The 23,925-nt window shown below is 39.9% G+C and overlaps 1 protein-coding gene across 1 annotated transcript in view; it reads right to left on the bottom strand.

Annotated features, from left to right (window-relative positions):
• The window catches only part of SQLE (squalene epoxidase), a 767,303-nt gene that overhangs the window by 587,551 nt on the left and 155,827 nt on the right, over nt 1-23,925 (bottom strand). The window contains exons 2-4 of the mRNA XM_049765619.1: nt 5,520-5,527; nt 3,916-4,465; nt 3,316-3,441 (exon numbers count right to left, since the gene is read on the bottom strand). Of these exons, the coding sequence (XP_049621576.1) occupies nt 3,316-3,441; nt 3,916-4,465; nt 5,520-5,527 (684 nt within the window). The remainder of the gene's footprint in view (nt 1-3,315; nt 3,442-3,915; nt 4,466-5,519; nt 5,528-23,925) is intronic.

Genomic DNA, 23,925 nt, shown 5'->3' with positions numbered 1-23,925 from the left:
GGGACCATATGGGATATCGGGATTCAAACCACCATTCTTCATGCAAGGCAAATGCCCTACCTCCATGCTATCTCTCCGGCCCCAGTCTCTTTTATTTTCTATAGCAGAATTGAATATGAATCAATCATATGGCAAACCTATACTAACAAACACCTCTTTGATGATGAGGTTTGTGACAGAATTGCCTAATTTAAGTCACGTGGCCAGGCTTATGTGGGACAACCCGAGAGAAGAGAATGGATACTCCAGAAGACTATTGTGACAGCCAAACTAGTAAATGGTTCATCCAGTTATTCAATTTCCATCAGTTTGTTTTTGGAGCTCACACTGTTGGGAAAGGGTTATTATTGAAGAGCTTTCTCAAGCTTCATTTCCCAGGCCCAGCCACATGTCCATGAGTCAGAATGTCTTGGGGGTAAAGCACCTGGGGAGGAGGGTGGTGGTAATTACACCAAGAACTTGAGTCAGAAATACTCTGCAGAAAATTCTAACATGTAGGGAAGAGTTTCAAAGATAAGACAGTCTTTATACTTGATGTCCTTGCATTTTTCACGGTGTTATTATCATCTTTGTTATAATTTACCTGAAATTAAAAAAAATAAAATTTGCACTTGGAGGTGCCCAGGGTTTTACTCTTGACTCTGTGCTCAGTGATCATGTATGGTGGGGTTAGGGTACCATAATGTAATGCTGGGGATCGAACCTGTGCAAAGCCAGCCCTACTCACTGCTTCTCCCTACACACCTTTCATTTTGGTATTGGTATTTTGGAGGGCTTGTTTAAATAGCTGGCGATGTCTAATTTCCAATTCAGTTCTCAGTTGGGACAATTACCCATGCATATCTAAAAGAGCTCCATCTATCCATATACTACACTTTGAGAAACACCGAGTAGTGTTTCTCGGTGGGGAGGAGGATAGAGCAGTAAAAGGATTTATTGTTAACACTTTTGCTTGGTTCACATTTGTCATTTCTCATTAAGTTATAGCACATCTCACAGTCTGACTGGATGAAGCAGGCGATATGAAGATAGGATTTAGATCTTGATTTCACTTGAGCAGATTTATTCTCTAAGCGGATCTACTCTCTAAGACAGGAAGCCTAAGAATTATTAGGTTCAGATAAAGCAGGTATCTCAGCAAGGATCTTGACCAGTGTCTAGTGTAAACAATCTGCCGGGTGCAGTTTAAGGATGACTCCAGCCCTTGGTAGGAAATGATATTACCCCCATTTGAGCTTTGGAAGCCCAGGAGCTGGTACCCGAGAACCAAGGGTTACCTAGGACTTTGTGGATCGTAATTTGGCAAAGGGCATGTTTCCAATCTGCAAAAGACAGATCAACCTTATGAACCCGGGAACCCAAGAGCCACAGTGCTGAGATCTGAAGAGGCCTCTTGGGTTGCTATAGCCATGCCAGGCAAGGTGGGAGTGTAAGAGAAGAGGTAGGCCACAAAAGCTGGGTTAGATCAGGATGGTCCATTGCATTCTGCAGCCACCATGAAGCCCCCAAACTCTTCTCCCTTATCCCACACTTCTCCCCCATCCTCTGCCTGTAATTTTTCCAAGTGAAGAAAAGAAAGCAAAAGACTGATGCCCACTGGGCTCTGCAATTACTTTTCCTGCAGAGTGAGGAGTTTATTTCTTTAAAATAAGTTTTATTGTCACCAATGTGAATGACAAGTCTTTCACAGTGCTATTTAAGGTACATAGTGACATTAATCTTTTAAATAATTCTTATTGTGACCAACGTGAATGAGAAGTCTTTTACAGTAATAGGAGTTTAGTTATTCATTTTATGCATTTATTTATTTTTCGGGTCACACCCGGCTGATCTCAGGGCTTACTCCTGAGCTCTAGGCTCAGAAATCAATCCTGACAGGCTTGGGGAGGGACCCTATGGGATGCCGGGATTCGAACCATCGTCCTTCTGCATGCAAGGCAAACGCCCTACTGCCATGCTATCTCGCCTGCCCCTCAAAAAGACTTTAAAGTCACTCCTGGCTGGGTTTCAAAGCCCGAAGCCAAGAGACCAGGAGACCTATGAAGCGCGCCTGCGCGGTCCCGCCCCTTAAAATAACCACGCCACCCGCCCCGCCTCTCCCCATTCGCCCCGCCCCGTAAGAAGAGCTGCCCAGACAGACAAAACAGCAGCCTAGCCTCAGCCGCCGGCACCCCCGCCCCGTCCACGGCGCGTCCGCCTCAGAGAGTTTACGCGCCTGCGCGGCCCCGCCCCATTCGCATTACTCCCGCCCTATTTGCCTTTGCCACGCCCCTGCCCTTCGTCCCACCTTTCCGCTCAGCCTCCAGGAAAGTTTCTGCGCCTGCGCGGCCCCGCCCCGCCGCCTTAACCACGCCCCCACTCGCGGTCACCAGGCTCCATCCCTTAACCACGCCCCCTTCCCTTCGTCTCCCGTTTTTCCCTTCGCTCCGCTCTGTCAAAGAAAGTTTATGTGCCAGCGAGGCCCCGCCCCTTCGCCTTGACCAACCCCGCCTCATTCGCTTTCGCCCCGCCCCTTCTCTTCGTCTCCCCTTTTCCCCTGCGCTCCGCCCTGCCTCAGAGACAGCTTGTGCGCCTGCGCGGTCCCGCCGTATTTGCATGAGACCCGCCCCATTCGCTTTAGCCACGCCCTTCTCCCCGGCTTCCTGCCCTGCTTTGGGGGCGAGGCCCCGCCCCTTCAAGCAAACCACGCCCACTTCGTGACACCACGCCCCTCTCGACCACGCCCCCTTCGCTCGTCCCGCCCCCGTCAGCCGTCAGAGCGCCGCTGGGGCTGGCGGCGGCGGCTGCGGCCTGGAAGCTCCGTCCGTCCGTCTGTCCGTCCGGCTCCCAGAGGCTCGAGGACTTGTCCGAGGCGCGAGGGTGAGATCGGCCGCGGCGGGCCGCCGGGGAGGCGGCGCCCGAAGAGGGAGCGAGGGCGGGCGGCGCGCTCCGGCTGACTCATCCCTTCCGGAGAGCTTGCCCTGACAGGCGAGGCGAGGCGAGACGAGACGAGACGAGCCGCCAGCAGCCTCGCGGCGGGGACGAGCCGGCGCGGGAGAAAGTTTCCCCAGGCCCGGCGCGAGGGCCCGGCGGGAGCCCAGCCCAGCCCGCCCGGCCGGCCGCGCCATGTCGCGGCTGCTGCCCCTGCTCGGCAGCCGGAGCGCGCGCAGCCTGCGGCCGCCCTGGAGCCGGGCCCCGCGCGGCGTGCGGGCGCGGGCGCTGGGCACGCACCCCAAGAAGGAGCCCGTGGAGGCGCTCAACACGGCGCAGGGCGCGCGCGACTTCATCTACGGCCTGCACTCCACCGAGCGCAGCTGCCTGCTCAAGGAGCTGCACCGCTTCGAGTCCATCGCCATCGCGCAAGGTGAGCGGGGTGGGGGCGCGCACACGCCCCTCGGGGCCGCCCCGATCGCTGCCCGGACGCTGCTGCCAGGCTGGACGCCCTGCGCGCCGGGCGCTCGCCTTTGGGGGGGTCTCCCTCGGCATTGGCTGCGTGCGCGCACCAAAACACACACACGCCCCTGGCAGCGCTTGGGGCACACACACACACACACACACACAGACACACAGACAGAGACAGACAGACACACACACTCACACACACACACACACACACACACACCTCCTTGCACGGCTTGGGGCAACACACACACACACACACACACACACACACACACACCCCTCCCTTGCACGGCTTGGGGCCCCACCCCTGCGTCCTGGCTGCGCGCACACACGCCCCTGGCAGCGCTTGGGACACACACACACACACACGCGCGCGCGCACACGCACACACACACACACACACACACACACACACACACACCTCTCCCTTGCACGGCTTGGGGCCCCCACCCCTGCGTCCTGACTGCGCGCACACGCCCCTTGCAGCGCTCACACCCACACCCCTCTTGCAGGGCTCGGGGCTCCCCAACCCACCCACTCCTGCGTCCTGGCTGCTTGGCACCATTGTGCGCACGTGCAGCCTGGCAGGCGGCGCGCCCGGCCTCCGCCCCATGGTGCCAGGAGCCCGAGAGGCTGGCTGGGAAGAAACTTAGTCCAACAGGGCGAGGATGGTGCTGGTGCTGGTGGTGGTTCATAGGGTCCCCGAGGACTGGCAGCGACTCTGCCCCAGCCAGGAATTCTTTTGCGGGGTGCTGCCAACAGGACTCGAGGGCCAGCTGCAAGCAGTCACCACGTGGACCCCCCACTTGCCAAGCCCAAGTGGGCTCTGCGGGGGCTCCAAACCCCACGCCCCGGAGGCAGAAGGGTCTTAAAGGGGGGGTCTTTAAACTACGCATCTCTCTGGCCTTCGGAAACTGGCAGCAGGTTTCGCCCGAGTGCCTTGCAGCGATGCCACCCGAGCTCTTTGTTGAAGCTAGGACATGTTCAGGCGATGCTTGTTTTCCAAAGCCAGGTCGATCAGAAATTTGCAGGCAGGTGCGAACAAAAAGCGCCAAGTTAGGAAATCCAAAAGGGTGAAAGGAGACTCCGAGAGCAGAAGGGACGAGAAACTACTTTCCCCGAAGAAAAACGGATGCAAGTGACATAGATGCTCAGTGTTTATTTATGCTGCAGCTTTTTGGGGGGCCAGGGAGTGGTTTTGTGTGTGTGTTCTCCATCCTAAGTTGTTTGCTCAGGAAACATCCAGGAAGATTCCAGGGTCGAGCACACTTTGATGTGGGACATAGAGTTTGATGTCCCAGAGGCACTTGATGTTTCTTTGGACTAGATGCCCTAAATAGGAAGATGAAATTCTGCTTCATATAAGCATGGCTTATCTATGCTACTTCAGAAACTTTATACCAGTTGTCCCTTTAGTCCCCTGTTTTATCTCCTCAGTTCAGGGAGTGGTGGTCTAGTGAAATATTGTGTCATTCGAGACATTGCCTACCCACCGTGATATGCTTTTATAGGAAGATTGTTACATTACTAAATTTATGTTGTTTGGAATCATAATCAATTATGATTATGTATACATCAAATGTTTAAAAATAGTTCTCAGAATGTGTTCAGGATACAATCATTAATTTCAGGTTCCGTTCTCCATGAATTTCTCTATGAACACTTATTTGCATTTTCTAAATGACTTCTTAGAAATTCTGCATTAACAACAGTACAGGATCAGAGGGCTGCAAGTCTAGCAATTCTTGAAAAGCGTTTTCTGGGATACAGCTGATTGAACTTTACCTTTTACCCTGTCTTGGCATTTGTCAGTTGTTTTGCAGTAAGAACGATGGCTACATTTTGAATGGTTTTATTTCTTTAGTTTAATAAGATTTTTAAACATTTTGGGAGGGATTTGTTTCTCCTATAAAATAATTTGTATGTCAGGAGTGGTTAAATGGTCTTGAAGTAAAAACGCATAATTATGTAAGTTATCTGAGGGAGAAGCTAGTAATTTAAATTGTGTTTTTCAAGAGACAGGAAAGTTTGTTAAAAACAATGGTGGTAGTCAGACACCCCACCGACCCCGCCCTTCCTTCATCCTCCTCCTCCTAAAACAAAAACAAAAAAAAAAACAATGGTAGTCAAATATTTACCTCCTACTCTAAGGTGATGAATTTCAGAGTTTAAGATCAGTTATTTTTGCCACTGTCGATGACTAAATTATTGCCCTTTGACTCAGATGACTCTTAATTGCTGCTGCCGCTTTAATTTTTAGTCTCACTTCTTGTTTATTACCGTTTCAGTAGCTATACACAAAGTTACTATGGAAATAACTAGAGTCATCCATAGTAATTTTGTTTATTAATTATTTAAGTCAACATAGATTTTACTTTATTGAGACGACTATTTAGTTCACTCCTTATTGAAATCAACGTTTTTCCTCAGACTTACAATCCTTGTGTTGCTTTATTTGTTGCTTTTGAAACTTTTATATCCCTGAGTGCTAAGTGTGTATGTAACTAAGTGTACTTTCTAATGATTCAATTCTTTAAGAGCTCTATTTCTGATTATAGCAAATAGTATGTGTCCTTGGGTAGGGTGTTTTTATGATCGAACCAAGTGTTTGGAGATTTGTTGTGGAAACTTTTCAGAAAAAAGCTTCGTGCTGAAATAAGGCAGTGAGATTTATGTTAATATTTTGTACATTTGCTCCTTTCATGTCTTTATCAGTAGGCCTGTGATACAGTCTATGAGAAGAGAAAGCTTTATGAGACAGGGAAGTTTTAGCATAGTTGAATAAGATTTTGTAATTTTTTTTTTAGTTAAATATTGGTTTTCTCTCCAATTAAAAATTTCTAAGTCAGTTTCTCAAGAGACCTACACTTTGACAATCTAAATTTAAAATGGGTAGGAGTGCTATAGAATGCAGTTGGGGAACAATGGTGGAGGGAGGTCAACACTGGTGGTAGAATTGGTCCTGGTTCATTGTATGCCTAAAATCCAGCTATGAAAGACTTTGTCAATCACCCTGGTTTCAATAAAATAAAATAAGTTAAAATAAAAATAAAAAGTATCACAAAGTTAAAAATAAGTAAATGCGGGGCCGGAGAGATAGCATGGAGGTAAGGCGTTTGCCTTTCATGCAGAAGGTCATCGGTTCGAATCCCGGCGTCCCATATGGTCCCCCGTGCCTGCCAGGAGCAATTTCTGAGCATGGAGCCAGGAATAGCCCCTGAGCGCTGCCGGGTGTGACCCAAAAACCACAAAAAAAAAAAAAAAATAAGTAAATGCAAAAAAAGATGATGTTTCCCTTATGTGTCATTGTAATGCTTGACTTCACCTCTCTTCTTTATTGTTGGTAATTACAAGTAGGACCAGCAAGCTGACACTATAATTGATTTTTAGATTTTATTTTTTATAATTGTTTCTAAATATTGCAGCAGTTGAATGGAATACTTTGACTGAGGATCTCTCCTGAAAGTTTTGAGAAAGTTTTAAGGTGGGGTTGAGTGACATTTGTGGTAGTCTAAGGTTGTAAGATCCATTTCTAAAAAGGCTGGTTCAGAACTTCGGTCTGGAAATCTCTAAGTCTGTCCATGCAGGCCATACACAGAGCTGTGTAAGTGTTCTCAAGACATCGCAGTAGTGTTACTGATATCTTTAGTAGTGTTGATGAGTGAGCTAGAGAGAGCAAATGGAAACTGCAAGCCACAGTTACAGTGATTTGAAGTAAGGAACTTCTCGTTAAATAATTTTATTATGTGTACTTCAAGTATTCAGAAAAAAGGTTCTTGTATATATGCAAGAGATATCTTGAGGTAAAGAGCAGATTTTCTAGCAGTGGGTAGGTTTTAAGATCTTGATCCTATTTCTTTGTATGTACTTACTTTTTTTTAACTATTTATATTTAGATAAAATTCATAATTCTAAATTTGTTTGTTTTGGGGTCATATTAAACTTTGATTCTTGTAGTTTCCCTTTTGTGATTGCTTAAGGTAATCTTAAGACCAAAGATGCTTCTTGCTGTATTTCATAAGGGACCTTTGGAAAAATAAAAGGCCAGAAGATGAAAAAGATTCTGGTGTTAAAATATAATTTTGTCATAGAGTTTCGTTTTTGTTTATTTTGGGGAGCCATCCCTAGTGGTGCTCAGAGCTTACTCCTGTCTTTGCTCTGAGGGATTACTCCTGGTGACCTTGGGGGAATATATGGGAAGCTGGGGATGGAACCTGGATTGGTGTTGTGTCTGGCAACCCTCATACCTGCTGTACTATCTCTCTGATCCCAGTATTTCATAGAATTTTGAATCACTAGGGATCTTGGACTCTCCACAGGTTTTTCTCAGCATATTGTTCTGGGTTATGAAAGAAAGTAGCAACTGTTATTATTAGTTTCTTGGCTCTTAGGCATCATTTTTGGTGATGCTCTGGAGACTTTATGGTGGTGGGGATTGAGCATGTAAAGCAAGTACCCTACTGCTGTGTTATCTCTTTAGTCCTTCAACTACTACTTTTGATCAGAGTGCCAATATGTCAATCTTAACGTGGTAGTAATACAGTGGAACAGACTGAAAATCCAAAGATAGACTCAGGTATATGTATGATCAGTTAATGTTCAATAAAGGAGCAAGAATATGAAGTAGAGCAAGGAAAGCTGCTTCAACAAGTGACGTTGGGACAATTGATTGGCTACATGCAAAAAATTAACTTAAACCTTTTCCTGATACAATACAGAGTCATGTAAAAATGAATTTGAAATCTCAATATCAGACTTGAATCGTTGAAGACACACAGAGGAAAGCATGTCTCCATGACAGTGAAACCAGAGGTATCTTTAAAGATGAAATGGCCATTGTCCAAGCAAGTGGAAGCAAACATAAACAAATGGGACTACATTAACTTAAGAAACTTTGGCACTTCAAAGGAAATAAAGACCAGAATACGGGGCCGGAGAGATAGCATGGAGGTAAGGCGTTTGCCTTTCATGCAGAAGGTCATCAGTTCGAATCCCGGCGTCCCATGTGGTCCCCCGTGCCTGCCAGGAGCTATTTCTGAGCATGGAGCCAGGAATAACCCCTGAGCACTGCCGGGTGTGACCCAAAAACCACACACACAAAAAAAAAAAAAAGGACCAGAATACAAAGATAGTCCCATACTGGAAGAAATTATTTACCCACATCTGATAAAGGGTTAATATCCAAGATATATAAATCACTGGTAGAACTTTACAAGAAAAAAGCATCTAACCCCTTCAAAATGGGCAGAAAAGATAGATACTTTCTCTAAAAAGAAATCCAAGTGGCCAAGATTAAAAGACATATGAAAACATGCTCTCTATTACTTGTCACTAAGGAAATGCAAATCAAAACAACAATGGATATTAACTTATTCACTGATAGTGTAGCCTTTTTGGAAAACAATATTCCTCAAACTAGGAAGTGAGTTTTGTTGGACCCAGTAATTTTACTCCTGGATATAGACCCTAAAGGTCCCAAAATACAGTGCTGACAGGTATCTGCATTCATATGTTCATTGCAGCACTACGCACAACCACCAAAATCTGCAATCAACCCAAGTGCCCATTAACAGACAAATGGATAAACAGCTCTGGTGCATCTACAAAGTGGAATATTATGTTGTCCTTCAAAAAAATGAAATTATGAAATTTGCTAATACATGGGTGGACATGGAGAGTATCATGCGGAGTGAAATAAGTCAGAGGGATTGGGACAGACACATGATCACACCCATTTGCAGCATATAAAGAAACATTGTAGAAGAATGCTCAAAGACAGTAGAGACGAAGTTGCATGCAAGGCAAGTGCCCTACCCAATGTATTATTGCACAGGCCCAATGACATGGATTTTATACACAGACCACTTGTAAACTTTACGTCCAATTTGATAAATTTTTAAGTAAATTGATGTATGTGTATATACATGTTAACATGTATGGTATAAAAACAAATGTAAATTAGAAATGAGACTTTCAGAGCAGTCAAACCTGCTATAGCTTAATTTATTGGTAATTAGTTTGGTGTTATGCATTTCAAGAGTCATGCATTTTACACTTTTATTAGAAATTATAAAAAGGAATCTTTGTAAACAGATTTATTTGGATAGGAAAATACAAATATAAATAAAATAAACATAATATTTATAGCACAATAAAATGAAATAAAAATAATATATCCTGCAACTTGTAGGCAAACAGACTAAAAGATAAAATTACATCATCTGATAATTGAATCACTATTAGTGGAGACAGTTTTTACTTTATTTAAAGAAAATGCATCATCTAATTGATATAGTTGACTATAATGCATTTGTTTCCTGATATGTGAGAGCAAAGTTATTTTAAAAAGGTTAGAAAGAAAAATAAAAAAAGGAAAAAAACAAAAGAAAAAAAAGTACAGTAGCAAGCATGTTTGTGAAAATTGTTTTATTTGTGAAAATTATTGTATCTCCAATGAAGTCATTAATACAGTGGCAGAAGATTTAGTGCATTCTGTTCAATTGTTAAACAACAAATGAAGTCGTTCAAATATTCCAATCACTATTACTGATAATGTGCTTTTTTTATATAATTTTTATTTTGATCATAGTGGGTTACATATTGTTGACAATAATATTCTAGGTACATATTTACATAAAATCAGGGGGGATTCCCATCCCTAAATTGTGATAATGTGCTTTTTACGGTCATGCTCTCAGCTGTCAGGCCTCCTGGAAAAAGGAGGATGCGCTTGCTCTAAAAAGCCCTGGTGATGATCAGCCCCCAAACTGGTGTACCCGAAATTTGCTCAGTTTGGAGTCCCAGAAAAAGAGAATCATAGAGGGGTCTTGAGGCAGGGCCATTGGAAAAACAGCGATTCTGGGTGATGGATGCAGCAGCGTGGCTGCTGTGTGGCTAGAGTACCCATGATTTTTTATGGCTTGGTTTACGTCTCGTTCAAGAAAAGAGTGAGTCTTTGGAGCTGGCCTGGTGTAAACCTCTCTCTCTCTCTCTCTCTCTTTCTCTCTCTCTCTCTCTCTCTCTCTCTCTCACACACACACACACACACACACACACACTCATAGTGATTAATTTGCATCACCAACTCTTTTTTGCTTTGCTTTGGTGTGCCACACTGTAAAGGGATAATAAGGACTACATTTCTTGGTATAGATTTTACTAGCATCTTGCACAAGTTGGCTGGATTAATTTTTTTATTTTAGATGTATAGAATTCTAGCCCTGTCTTTGATTCATTGGCTCCTATCTGCTCTACATTAATGAAAACAGCCACATTAAAGCAAAAATGTCATAATTTAGTTTCATATAACTCAGGCATCAGTAATGAGCAATTGTTCAAGGCAAAAGATTGTAGATCATTTTCCTTAACTTGAGACTTTTACTTGGATGATTTTTTTGGATGGTTATACATTTAGTTTTTGTTTTTTTTTTTTTGTTTTTTTTTTGCCCACACCTTGGCTGTCTGCTCAGAAATAGCTCCTGGCAGGCACGGGGGACCATATGGGACACCGGGACTCGAACCAACCACCTTAGGTCCTGGATCGGCTGCTTGCAAGGCAAACACCGCTGTGCTATCTCTCCAGGCCCATACATTTAGAAATATCCGTTTAACATATCAGATTTTTCTCTGCCTTAGTAATAGTATAATGAGCACAATTTCCTTTCGACCAGATGTCATGTTAGAATTCTTATATGTGGTATTTTAATACAGTATTTTTGGAGGTGCTGCCTCCATTTGTAGACATACTAGTCATCATTCCAAACATCCAAACCAACATGCCATTTCAGTTACCAGACTGTTAGAGTGGTGCAGGAGTGTGCTCAACCCCTTACTTCCTCCCCCACTCTTTCTCTTGTGGTTGTGATAAAAATCTTTTTTTTTTATGCAAGAATGTTATTTTTGAGTCTCTTTGTTATTGTCTCTAATATCTGTATTTTGTCATTCTCTTTTTCTTTCATTCTGTTCCTCTCTTCCTTTACCTCTTCTCTCCTTTCACTTCTTTCTTCTCTTTTGGAATATCTTCCCCCTTCTGCTGTTCAGTAGTTTTACTTGCAAACATCATAGACAACTCTTCACTTTGTCTTTCCGGCTAGCATTGCATCTGTCATATGGTTACTGATTTTGACTGTTCAGTTATCATTTGAAGATCTTGTATTTTTACTACTTTCAGGATTAGGAGGGTCGAAAGTGTCCTTGTTTGAAAAACTTGGAAAATAATTAACAGAAACCTTGCTATTGGTGGATATTAACATTTCAGGCAAATGTAAGTTTGAACTGTTGTTCTTACTTGGTTTGATTTCTATTTTGTTTCTTCTGTGTTTTAGGATAGATTGTTTATTATGCTGTTATTAAAAACTTGTGTAGAGTTAAAGTGATAGTTCTGTGGGTAGGGCACTTGCTTTGCACATGATCAGGGTTTAATCCTCGACCTATACCCCATATAGTCCCCTGATCCCCTCCAGGCATGATCTCTGAGTGTAGAACCAAGAGTAATCACTAAGCATTGCCAAGTATATCCTCCTTGCTCCCCCCAGCCCCAATTCTAAAGAACTACAAAACAAACAAAAACAAAACACTTGCAACTTTAAAAACAGCTTAGAATTATGACTTTATTTTATAATGGTTCTTTTATTTATTGGAGTAGATCTTTTTCTTGGATTGGTGCCTATGTGCTGACGTTTTTTGCTAGTCTGTAAAAAGTTATTGCCACGTAATATATTGTATACTTGTATAAAATTTGGTTCTGTTCTATTGGACATAAAAACTAATATATACATTATTATTATTATAAATAATGATGTATATTTCTGCCATAAGGTTCTTCAAGTATCTGTCCTATTTTCCCTCGTCTGGGGTGTTAGAAAGGTTGAAATCCTTTATTACAGAAGACATCCCTTTACTATCACTGTTCCTATTAAATACATTTACACTGCCTTTACTTAAAATTTATTGCCTATTTTCTGTGTGACGGATATACTGATCTAAGTAAATTCTCATGCAATTATTTAATTAATTTCTCCTGAAGAGGGAAGGAATCACATTTATACTGTAGACTAATAAACTGAGTCCAGAGGGTCTCCCCCCTTTTTGGTTTTTGGGCCACACCCAGCTATGCTCCAAAATCACTCCTGGAAGTGTAGGGGTAGGTGGTCTGTCCACGTGGAGCTAGGGAAAAATCCTATGTGGTGCCGGACTTCAGTTAGGTTGGCTGCATGAAAGTCAATCACCTATCCTCTGGTCCTCTGAGTCGCACAATCAAAATAAATTTTGCATGGTTTCAAAATCCCCACTTTTATGGTATCTTTTTGGTTTTCTATAAAGACCTTAGATGTTCAGTACAAGTTTCAGGTATTTTGCCAGAGTGATTACACAGCAGGAAGTATGTTTGCCTTACACGCAACCAACCTGGGTTTGATCCTTGGCATTCCACATGGTTCCTGAATCTGCAAGAAGTGATTCATCTGAATGCGGGGTAGGTTCTGAGTACCACTGGTTGTGGCCTAAAAACCAAAATGAAACCAAAGTAAAACATGCAAAGATTTTGGGCTGGAGCTATAGTTCAGTGGGTATGCATTTGCCTTGCATGTGGATGACTTGGTTTGATCCCTGGCATTTCATATGATCCCCTGAACCTTCCAGGAGTGATTCTTGAGCCCAGAGCCAGGAGTAAGCCCTGTGTACTGCTGGATTGGCCCCCAAACAAACAAACAAACAAAAAACAACTCCCCATGTATTAGTAACATTAATATTATATTAGTAAATATTACAGTTTTTCTGTAAGTTTACATAACATACAATATAAAATACAAAAGCAAATATGGCATTACTTCAAAATTAATTGCTACCTTGAAAATAAGAAAAAATGATAAAAAGTGTTTACAGGTTATGATAGTCAGAAAACTAGTATTTGGGACTTCTGTTATAAATCTTTTATTTTCAATAATTTTTCTTAAATAATTTATATATATACATGTATATATATGTATACATGTATATATACATGTATATATATGTATATATATATATATATTTTTTTTTTTTTTTTGGCTTTTGGGTCACACCTGGCAGTGCTCAGGGGTAACTCCTGGTTCTACGCTCAGAAATCGCTCCTGGCAGGCTCAGGGAACCATATGGGATGCCGGGATTCGAACCACTGTCCTTCTACATGCAAGGTAAATGCCTTACTTCCATGCTATCTCTCCCACCCCTAATTTTTACATTTTTATCTAATTTTTCTTTTGATTTTTGAATGAATCTTATAATATGTTACCATATATTAGACACTACTGGTTGCTGAGGGTACATGAGAGAATTCATTTGGCAAATTCTTTATGAAACTTTTTGAGAAAGCTATGATTAATTAAGTAAATAAAATAATTATACTTTGTAGTATTAAAAGAATAAACAGAATGTTACATTAGATAAGGTGATCTGATAAGACCATTATGTAAGTGATATTTGAACAGAGATTAAAGGATTGAGAAGAAACCAGTCATTTAGACTGCTGGAGGAAAGAACAATCTGAGAGTGAAAAGCAATCAGGATCTTAAGAAAGAATTTGGGGGACTGGAGAGATAGTACAGTGGGTAAGGTGCTTGCCTTGCACACAGTGGGGCTAGGTTCAATCCCCAGCATTCCATATGGTCCCCTGAGTCTGCCAGGAGTGATTTCTGAGCACATAGCCAGGGTTAACCCCGGAGCACTGCCTGCTGTGATCCCATACATACATACATACACATATATATTTTCCCCTCCCCCTTATATATTTTATTTTATTTTTGGAGAATGAACTGATAACTTGCTGATGGGTTACAAAAGGGCAGGTGAAAGGAAACAATAGGTAATAGACTCATAGGTTGCTGACTACAGTGATTGATAGAAGTGGAGCTATTAATTGAGAGGAAGAAAGAAGATCAGAAAGAGTTGATTTGGGAGATGGGAACTAAATCTTAAATTTGGGCATGTTCTGTAAGATGCCTTTTTGAATATAGGAAGGGATGTTCAGTAATTAGGAATGAGAGTGTATCAGTCTTGGGGTAGGAGCAGACTCAGTTAAGTGTGTAGATCAGTGGTGGGAAAACTATAAACAGTGGTTAAATCAAGCTTTTTTTTTTTTTTTAAACAAGGTTTTATTGGAGTAAAGCTAGTGTCTTTCATTTGTAGATTGCCTATCAATTATTTTATGCTAGAATATCAATGTTGAGTGGTTGTGACAGAGGCCATCTAGTTCCAAAGCCTCAATTACCATATTTTTCATACCATAAGATGCACTGCACCCCGTTCCCCATGGGGAAAAATGTCTGTGTGCCTTATGGAGCAAATGATGCCTGGAGCTGAAGCCTGAGTGCAGGGGAGGAGAACAGCTACTAACCACTTGACATCCACAGTGTCATGCCCCCTTTATTGAGCAGACATACCACATAGTAAGAGTAATCAGGTCTTTCACTGTCACATATGGAGATTTTGTTTAAGACTATTTGATTGCTGATGCAACTTTTATTTTTTATATTAACTAAAAAGTATTCTAAAAATGTTTTCTTAATTTTCTAATGTAAAAAGAAGAGTTAGGTAAATGTGTTTAACCAGCTGGGAACTAGCATATTGTAAATATACTTCTGCCTCTCAGGGACAGTGTCTCGCATTGTGTTTACTAGATATTTCAGTACACCATTTGCTTTAGAATATTTTTTTCTTGTTTTTTTTTTTTCCTCGTCTAAAAACTATGTGTGTCTTATGGTCAGGTGCATCTTATAGAGCGAAAAATAACAGTATTTAAACTCAGAACCTTTACAGAGAATGCATGTCAACACTGGATTGTAGTTGAAGTAATATAGTTATTAATGATTTTTCTATCTTTGCCAAATCTGGAGATGCCAGTAGCTTACTTCTGGCTCTGTGGTCAGTGATGACTCTCGGTGCTGCTGGGAGACCATAAGCATGGTTCTGGGATCTAATCCAGTCTGACTGCTTGTAAGGCAAGCACTCTATGCACTGTACTGTTTGTCTAGCCCATCCAGACAAGTGGGAGTCTGCAAAGTAAACTAAGGAGATGCAGTCAGTGAAGTGAGGATGGGGAAGATTTGAAGCCGAGAGAAAATAAATCAAGAATAAGAAAATGATCTGTGATGTATGTTGCTGAGAAGGTAATTCAGATAAAATATGTTACCAAGATCACTGGAGACCTTGAAACTATCTGGTGGTAGGACCTAGTTGATCAGATTCAATATAGAGTAAGTAAAAACTATTGCAAATATTAGTCTTTCTGAAATTAAAAAAAAATCTTTTATAGACCAGAGATTGGCAAACATTTTTTATAAAGATTCAAAAGTAAATCTTCTAGATTTTATAGGCCAAGAAGCTGAATTGTGCATATTATGCATTATTTAAGAGAAAACAAATATCTGAAGATTTTTAATATCAAGTAATTGAGTATAGTAAAAATTGTTTTTTTCTAACAGATCTGATGAAAATATGTAATTCTCTTGAGAAATAATAGTTATTTTGGAGTTCAATTTCATTGTCATATTTGATTGCAAATCTATTAATGCTGATCCATAATGTGATTTTTTTTCATATTTTATCATTGGAAATAACTTTTCATAGATAGGTACTTCCTAATATTGGCTTCAGCCCCAAATCTATGATCTTTCTTTTGGGCTGTGTGTGATTTTGAGACTTACCTTATTCTCAGGGGCTACTCTGAGACTACTCCCAGCTTTGTGTTTGGAATTTACTCCCAGTGCTGCTCAGAGGGTCAGGCATCTGGGGATTGAACCCACCTCAACCACATGCAGGACTAGCACCTTAACCCCTGTACCCTTGTAGTATCTGTTGGTTCCCCAAGGCCTAAGATCTTCCCTTTTCCTTTCCCTTCCCTTTTCCTCTTCTCCCTTACCTTGTCCTTTTCTTGGTTTGAGGGTCATACCCAGCTGTGCTTAGGGCTTACTCCTGGCTCTTTGTTCAGGGGTCACTCTACGTGGGTGCAGGTGATCATATGGGATACTGGGGATTGTTTTTGGGTGGACCATGTGCAGTGCAAGCACCCTACCCGCAATACTATATCTCCATACTACTTCTTTTAAAACATATATCATTCATATTTTTCTACTCTTTCTCTTCTTCCTTCTCATCCCTTCTCCTCCTCCTCTCCTACCTCCTGTTTCAGCATTCTTTCACCAAAGTCTCACCATTCATCTCCACCTCCTTCCCAAACATTTTAAAAAATAGATTATTATAGTTTGGGTCACATGTTCATGCTTATGGTTTTGAATTATGCAGCTGATTTTACTTCAGCTTTTTACCATGAGAGTGTGCAAGACCCATAACTGTTGTTCCAATGCCACCTCCAGTCTATTGCCTAGCCCCCCTATCCACTGTTATCCCATTAATTGATATTCTCAGTTTTGTAACCTTGGGCTAGTGGTTTGCCATCATTTGCTACTTTCTATTCTGTTAGTTTGGTTCTTTCTAGATCATCTGGCAGCAGTCATTTACTTGCTTACCCTGATACCTCAAATTCCATCCCAGTCACAATAAATTGCATGGTTTAATTTTTTATGCTGTATAGTATTCCATGTATATATGTACCACAATTTCTTTATCCACTCATCTGTAGTTGAGCATTTGGGTTGTTTTCATATTATGGCCACTGTATTCAGTACTGCAATGATATAATACTGTTGTTATGTGCATTTTTATCTTTTCAAATTGATGTTTTTGTGTTTGGGAGTAGATACCAAGGGGCGGGATTGCTAGGTCAAATGGAAGCTCTCTTCTTACTTTTTGAGAGATATTTTTATGCTCTTTTTACATAGAGCAAGATCAATAAATGATCTTAAATTATCATTTTGTTTGCTTGAAAAGGATTTATAGAATTCTCTTAGATTTTTTTCCACCTTATTTTATTTCCAATTTAATTTTTCAGGAAATTTAATAAAATATCTTTAGCAAAAAATACAGTGCAAATTAATCTGTTCCAAGTGATGAAATCTCTTCCAATTAGGTGAAAATTCCTCAATTGAATGGATTTTGAAGTAGGGATTTTGAATGCTGCTATGTATTTTCGACTAGGAAAAATGCATAGTGATGGAAGAGTAAAGAACTTGTCTCATTTTAGCTTTTAACAATAATGAAAATATGCACTTGTGATCCAAAAACTTGTTATCTTGGAATGACCGCTGTGGTCATTATTTTGCATTTAAATGCTGTGCTATTTTGGTTCAACTTCATTAGGAAATATCATCAAGGCTATTGCCAATTTCCATAACCATTCAGTGTTTGATAATAGTGGTTGAGGATTTTTTCCCCCTATCATTAAAAAATATAAAGCCATTCTTTTCAGTACATTTGCTGTCTAAAAATAGGATTTGGCCTCTGGGCCATAATTCGCTTTTTCCTGTTTGTATTTTGTAACTTCCTTAATCGAAAGCTTTGCACATTATTATGTAGAATAAATGAAGAGAATAATTTTAATTTATGAAAAGTGTGTATTTTTACTTATCTGAGTTCTATCAGTTTATTACATGTAGTAGACTGGTAAAATTTAGTTTTAGTAAAGATGTACCATTAATTAAGGCAGACAATCAGACTAACAAGACATTCTTTTTTTTTTTTTTTTTTTCTTTTGGCCATACCAAGACACATTTTTTTCTTTTTGTTTTGTTTTTGGGTCACACTCAGTGGAGCTAATCTTGACTTGGTGTTTGGGTGTCATTTCTGGTGATGTTCAGGAGACCACATGTAGGTGCTAGGGGGCACCTACATGTAAATCACATGATTCATTGAGCCATCCTCCTGACACTTAACATTAAAATTTAAAAAAAAAATCAATCTTTTTTTTTAATTTAAGCACCGTAGTTACAAAACTATTCATGATTGAGTTTTAGTCATACAATGTACACCACTCTTGACCAGTGCTTGTCAGCAGGGGCTATCAAAGTCCTGTTTCCCTCTGACCCCCTCCTCCTCGCCTCTTAGCAGATATTTTTAATTCTCTTTCTCTCACCCTTTCTCTCCCTTCCTCTCTCCTTCGTTTTCTCTCTTCCTCTCCCTCCTCCCTCACTCCCTCTCTTATCTCTGTACTTCCCTTCCCCCTTTTTTGACACTGTGATTTTCACTATTATTAATGAAGGGATATGTATGTATCATGCATATCACTCATTCTTCTGTTAGCACCCTGATCTAGAGTGATCAGTTCCAACTCTCATTGTCAGAATGGTCCCTTCTATATGTATGTATGGAAGCTTAAAAGTGAATAAAAGATTTAATGATTAAACTGTCAGCATCATAGATCATTAAATCACTACCTTTTTTTCTTTAGCAGCATTTGTATAGCATTTGTAAATCACTTAGCAAGTGAGACTTTAAATTTTTTCTTTGAGAAGAAGCCCATATATAACCTAGAATTTATTTACTATTTGGGGAGGCACATCTGGTGGTTCTCAGGTACTACTCCTGCTTTGTGCTTGTGGAGTCACTCCCAGCAGTGCTTGGGGCTATGAAAGGGCAAACCTTGAGGCCATGAAATAGAACTTAAATAGAATTTTTTTCAACGTTTCATTTATACCATATGCAAATGTGCAAATAAATGAATGAAGACTAATCTGTATTTAGACAAGTTGCCAACAGTCATTTTATTTTTTCACTGTTTTATTAAAATGTTCATAAAAATGAAAAGGGCAATTTAAAACTCCAGTTTTGAGCTTAAAAGACCAGTACTCTAAGGTAATTTTTTTCTTCTCTAGAATGTAGGTTGTGCAGTACTAAAACTTGTTCCGTCCTGGGCAAGCTAGACATTTAGTTGCGTTTCCTGCTCTGAAAGTGACAGTATTTCCTACTTGTCTCCACTCTGTTGCTCTCCTTTATTCTAACCATTCACTTCTGGTGTTCTGTTGCTTCTCTCTCCAGTAAACTAATCTCTCTCTGTCCTTCAGGTGCCTGCCTCTCGTGAGTTAGGACCATTTGTTTCCTCTGTCACTCGTGTTTTCTTGGAGATTTGAAATAATTCATGAAACCAAATTTAGTTTAACTTGATTTTATTGTAAGGAAGGAAGGACTGTTCTTTGCAGCTTTCTGTTTTTTGTTTTTGGACCACTACTGGCAGTGCTCAGGAGTTACTCCTGGCTCTGCAAGATGCCGGGAATTGAATCCAGGTCTGACCAGGTTGGGCCGTATGCAAGACAAACACCCTACCACTGTGCTATCTCTCAGGCCCCAGTTTGTTGTTGTTGTTGTTGTTGTTGTGTCTCTATTTGAAAGTGAAAGTTAGAACCAGGCTTCACAAAGTTGAATAAATATACATATTATATAATCTAGGAATTTTCTGAAATGTAAATTGTGTGTTAGTAGTTTTGAGGTGAGCATGGAGGATCTTTATTTCTAAGAGGTTCCCGGTAATTTCATCACTACCAGTCCAGAAACCTTTTCAGCAGCAAGGTTATAGAAAGTTTTAGTTTTTAAGGTGGGATAGAGTCTGGTAGATAACTCAGGTCCTTTAGATAAACTCAGGCATGTTTGAGCTATGAAAGCAAATGGGCAAGCAGATGTGGTAATGCTAATGTAAAATGTGGCACTTTATTTTTGTGAGCTGAAATAATTTTATGTTTATGTATAAGAAAGATTTTTATTTATTTACTTGTTTGTTTAGGGACCACACCCTGCAAGCCCTCCGGTTACTCTTAGCTCTGCTCAGAAATTATTTCTGGCAGGCTCTGGAGATCATTTGGGATGCCGGGGAGATTAATCCCGGGTCAGCCACATTTAAGACCAATGCCCTACTGCTGTGCTATTGCTCCAGCCCTTAAGAAAGATTTTTATGGTTTAAAAGATAGCTTTTATTTTTATTTTGCCTAGACCTTTTAAATACATGGAAAAAAATGCGAGTTAGCACTTATATTATGGCTTAAATACAGTCACATTTGAATACTGTGCTATGTACTGGATGTTTCTCTACCATATTTTAGTTCGCCTTATTACCTAGAACAAATTCTTCATTGATTATTCATTGATTTTATTTATTCATTGAATTATACATATGTGCTAGTCACACTGGTTTTTTTTTCTTCTTGATTTGTTTATCCTGTTCTTTCTGAGTACTCTCCACCAAATTTTGTAAATTTCTACCGTTTCTGATACCCAGACATTTCTGTCACAGAATAAGTTCCTTGTGAAATTTCAAGACAAAGTATAGTATTAAGAAGTTAACAGGAAATATTGTTAGAACCTCTACCTCAGAAAGGAGAGGGAAGGAAATAGGTTTGGACAGAGAGAAAAGCTGATCAGGGCCGGAGAGATAGCATGGAGGTAAGGCATTTGCCTCTCATGCAGAAGGTCATCGGTTTGAATCCCGGCGTCCCATATGGTCCCCCGTGCTTGCTAAGAGCAACTTCTGAGCATGGAGCCAGGAGTAACTCCTGAGCAACTGCCGGGTGAGACCCAAAAACCAAAAAAAAAAAAAAAAAAAAAAGAAAAGCTGATCAGTTATCAATGGAATCCACAGCTGACTTAGCTGAGAATTCTGGAGCTAGGATGACTTTTTTTTTTTTTTTAAGTCATTTTTTTGAGTGAGGTAAGTGATCTAGGCCTCACTCTTTGTGAAAATGAGGTAATGAGTGTAGACTGCCTTAGGCAGGTAAAATCTTTCTTAGTTGGTTGAGGTATTGTCCCCCAAATGACAAGTGGTTGTTCTTTGTCAGAATGTCTCACAGCTATGGTTCAAACCATACATCATAGTGTTTGCTACATCTAGAATATATTTTCTTACAAACAAGAACATTGTTCAATACAACGATAATAGGACATGGGTCAATCTGATGCTATTTTAATTTGACCAGTTTCTACAATGCTTCCTCAGAGCAAAGAGGCTCATTCAAATACCATGTTGCACTTAGGTGTAATATTTAATTTTGTTCTATATGGAACAGTTCAATGTTTTCCTCTTTGTTTTTATGACCTATGTGTCAGGATTGGCAATGAGTTATTTATTATTTATTATTATTTAGCATGTCCTTCAAAGGTTTTGCCTCTTTCCTTCTTATTTCTCTTGCATCTTTGACAGGAATATTACATACAGGAAGTTACATTTTTCCTTTTCAGGTTCATAATTGAATTGGCTATCATTTTCTTGGTGATGTTAATGTACACTGTGTTTTTCTGTTCTCTAATCATCTTCTATGTTTATATATCCTTAAAATGAACTGTTTTTGTCAAGATTTTTGTAACATTTAAGAACTTTTGCTAGTATAGAATAACTGGTTTTGTAAAGCTTTGTTAATTGATTTATGATAAAACTCTTATTTAAGCACACAATTTAATCTCAGATCTTGTTTTATTATAGGCTAGTTATTTTAATAATTGAAGTATAATAAATTTAGGACACTTAAATAGAAAACATTTAACTTCTAGGTAAAAAAAGACTTGTTCTTTTTATCTGCCTTTATATCTATAGGAAAAATGTATCAGCTTCTCATATTCATTTTTATTTTCAGCTTTTAATATTTATTTTTATTTATTTATTTATTTACTTACTTATTTATTAGTTTTTGGGCTATGCCCTGTAGTGCACAGGGGCTATTTCTGGCTCTGCACTAAGAAATTGCCCATACGGGATGCAATGAAACCTGGTCCCTCCAGGGTCAGCCACTTGCAAAGCAAATGTCCTACCACTGTGTTATTGGTATACACACACACACACACACACACACGCAGTCCCAGTTTCTCATATTCTTAAGTTTTTCTGAATTATATTCATTTTATGAAGTAATTAATTTTTTAATACAGGCCATCCCTGATTTGAATTGTTTGCATAAACTTTTTTTTTTTTTTTTTGGTTTTTGGGCCACACCCAGTGACGCTCAGGGACTAGTCCTGGCTCTACACTCAGAAATCGCTCCTGGCTTGGAGGACCATATGAGACGCCAGGGATCCAACCGAGGTCCATTCTGGATCAGCCATATGAAAGGCAAAAGTCCTACCACTGTTCTATTGCTCCAGTCCCCCCTTTCTTTCTTTTTTTCTTTCTTTCTTTCTTTTTATATTTTTAGAGGAATGATAAAAGGTAATTGAGCAGACGAGAGAAGTGCAGCAAAGAAGCACAAAATTGTAATGCTGGTGTAAAATTTTAATCAATTGTAAATAAAGTTAAGAAGAAATAGCTGGGAATGAGTATTTGGATGCTGCTGCTAAACTATTGCTCTTCGAGACTCCAGAAAGACAGCCAGTGAGCCTGGGTCTTATGGATAGAAGCTAGGAAAGTCGAGGAGTTTGTAATTAAAAGGATGAAGATGTCCCAGAAGAGATGTCTGTGACACAAACTTCATGCTAACAAACTTCATTCTCAGATACTTCATGACATTGAAAATACCAAGATAAAATGTTATATGCTATATCAAATTTAGAAAGGAGAATGATAATTCAAAGTATGAAAAAGGTGTTTGTTTCATTTTGTAAAATTATGACATATCACTATCATATGAGTGATAATAATGCATTGTCTCAGCTACTTTTGATTATTTCCTTACTAAGAAATAAGCACTTTAATTCTCTGTTCCTAGTATTTTAAAGTATTGGACATAAAATAGTTTTACTATGTATTTTGTATTTATAACCTTTAAATATGTTTTCAAGTAACTTTCTAAAGGTCACAGAACAATTATAATTTTACAACTTTGGTTTTTAAGATACCTTTTTGTATTTTCAGCTTGAATACTTTTTGATGTAAAAATATTTTTAGCACGCAGATATCCAAAACCTGAAATTGCCATTGGGAAGCAAGTAAAGGAGGTATCATCAGCAGAGAGCACTGATGGTTTTGGTATAGTACAATCTTATGGTATTGATTGATTGATTGATTGACTGTCAGATCTTTATTGTGAGTAGAAAAGCATCTATTAAGCTGAACTTGCTTGTTTGAAAAAGAATGCTTTGGCTATAATGGTAGTCTTTTCTTTGTTTTCTGCATCCGTGTTTTAAGACTCCAAAAATTTAATTTTGATCTAATCCAATCCTTTGTTGATATGCTAGAATGATAATTGCATGCTTAATTAACCTTAACCATGTCACATATTTAAATAGTGCATTTAAAAATTGTTGAAATTACCATAGCTTATGAGATTTAAGAAATAGCACAGATGACTTTTTGGGGCCAGGGAAATAGTACAGAGAGTGCATGTTTCACAAGTGCCTGACCCTGCTTTGGATACCAGTAACCTATGTCCTTCTGTCCACAGCATTGTTGGTTGTAGCCCTGAAGCATGTGTGGCTCTCATGATCATCCCCAGTACTGCTTCACTGGTGCCTAGCTCTGCAGGATACAGACAATCTGTATTCTCAGGTCTTGGCATGGAATTATCCAGCTCAGTTGACCTAGAATGACCAGGAATGTCCTTCTGGTCCCTTGAAAGCTCCTTGGGAAGTCCCTCATCAAAAAAAGTATGCATTTTTGGGTTGTACATAGGAAAGAAAGGTTACACACAGGGGATCCTTGATTATATCCTAGAGGTACTACATTTAAATAACTGAGCTTCAGTTTTTAAAAAATAAATTTAC

This window comes from Suncus etruscus, chromosome 19 (assembly GCF_024139225.1).
Source record: "Suncus etruscus isolate mSunEtr1 chromosome 19, mSunEtr1.pri.cur, whole genome shotgun sequence".
NCBI lineage: Eukaryota > Metazoa > Chordata > Mammalia > Eulipotyphla > Soricidae > Suncus > Suncus etruscus.
The sequence above is the reverse complement of the archived record's forward strand: the minus strand, read 5'-3'. Positions and strand labels throughout refer to the sequence as shown.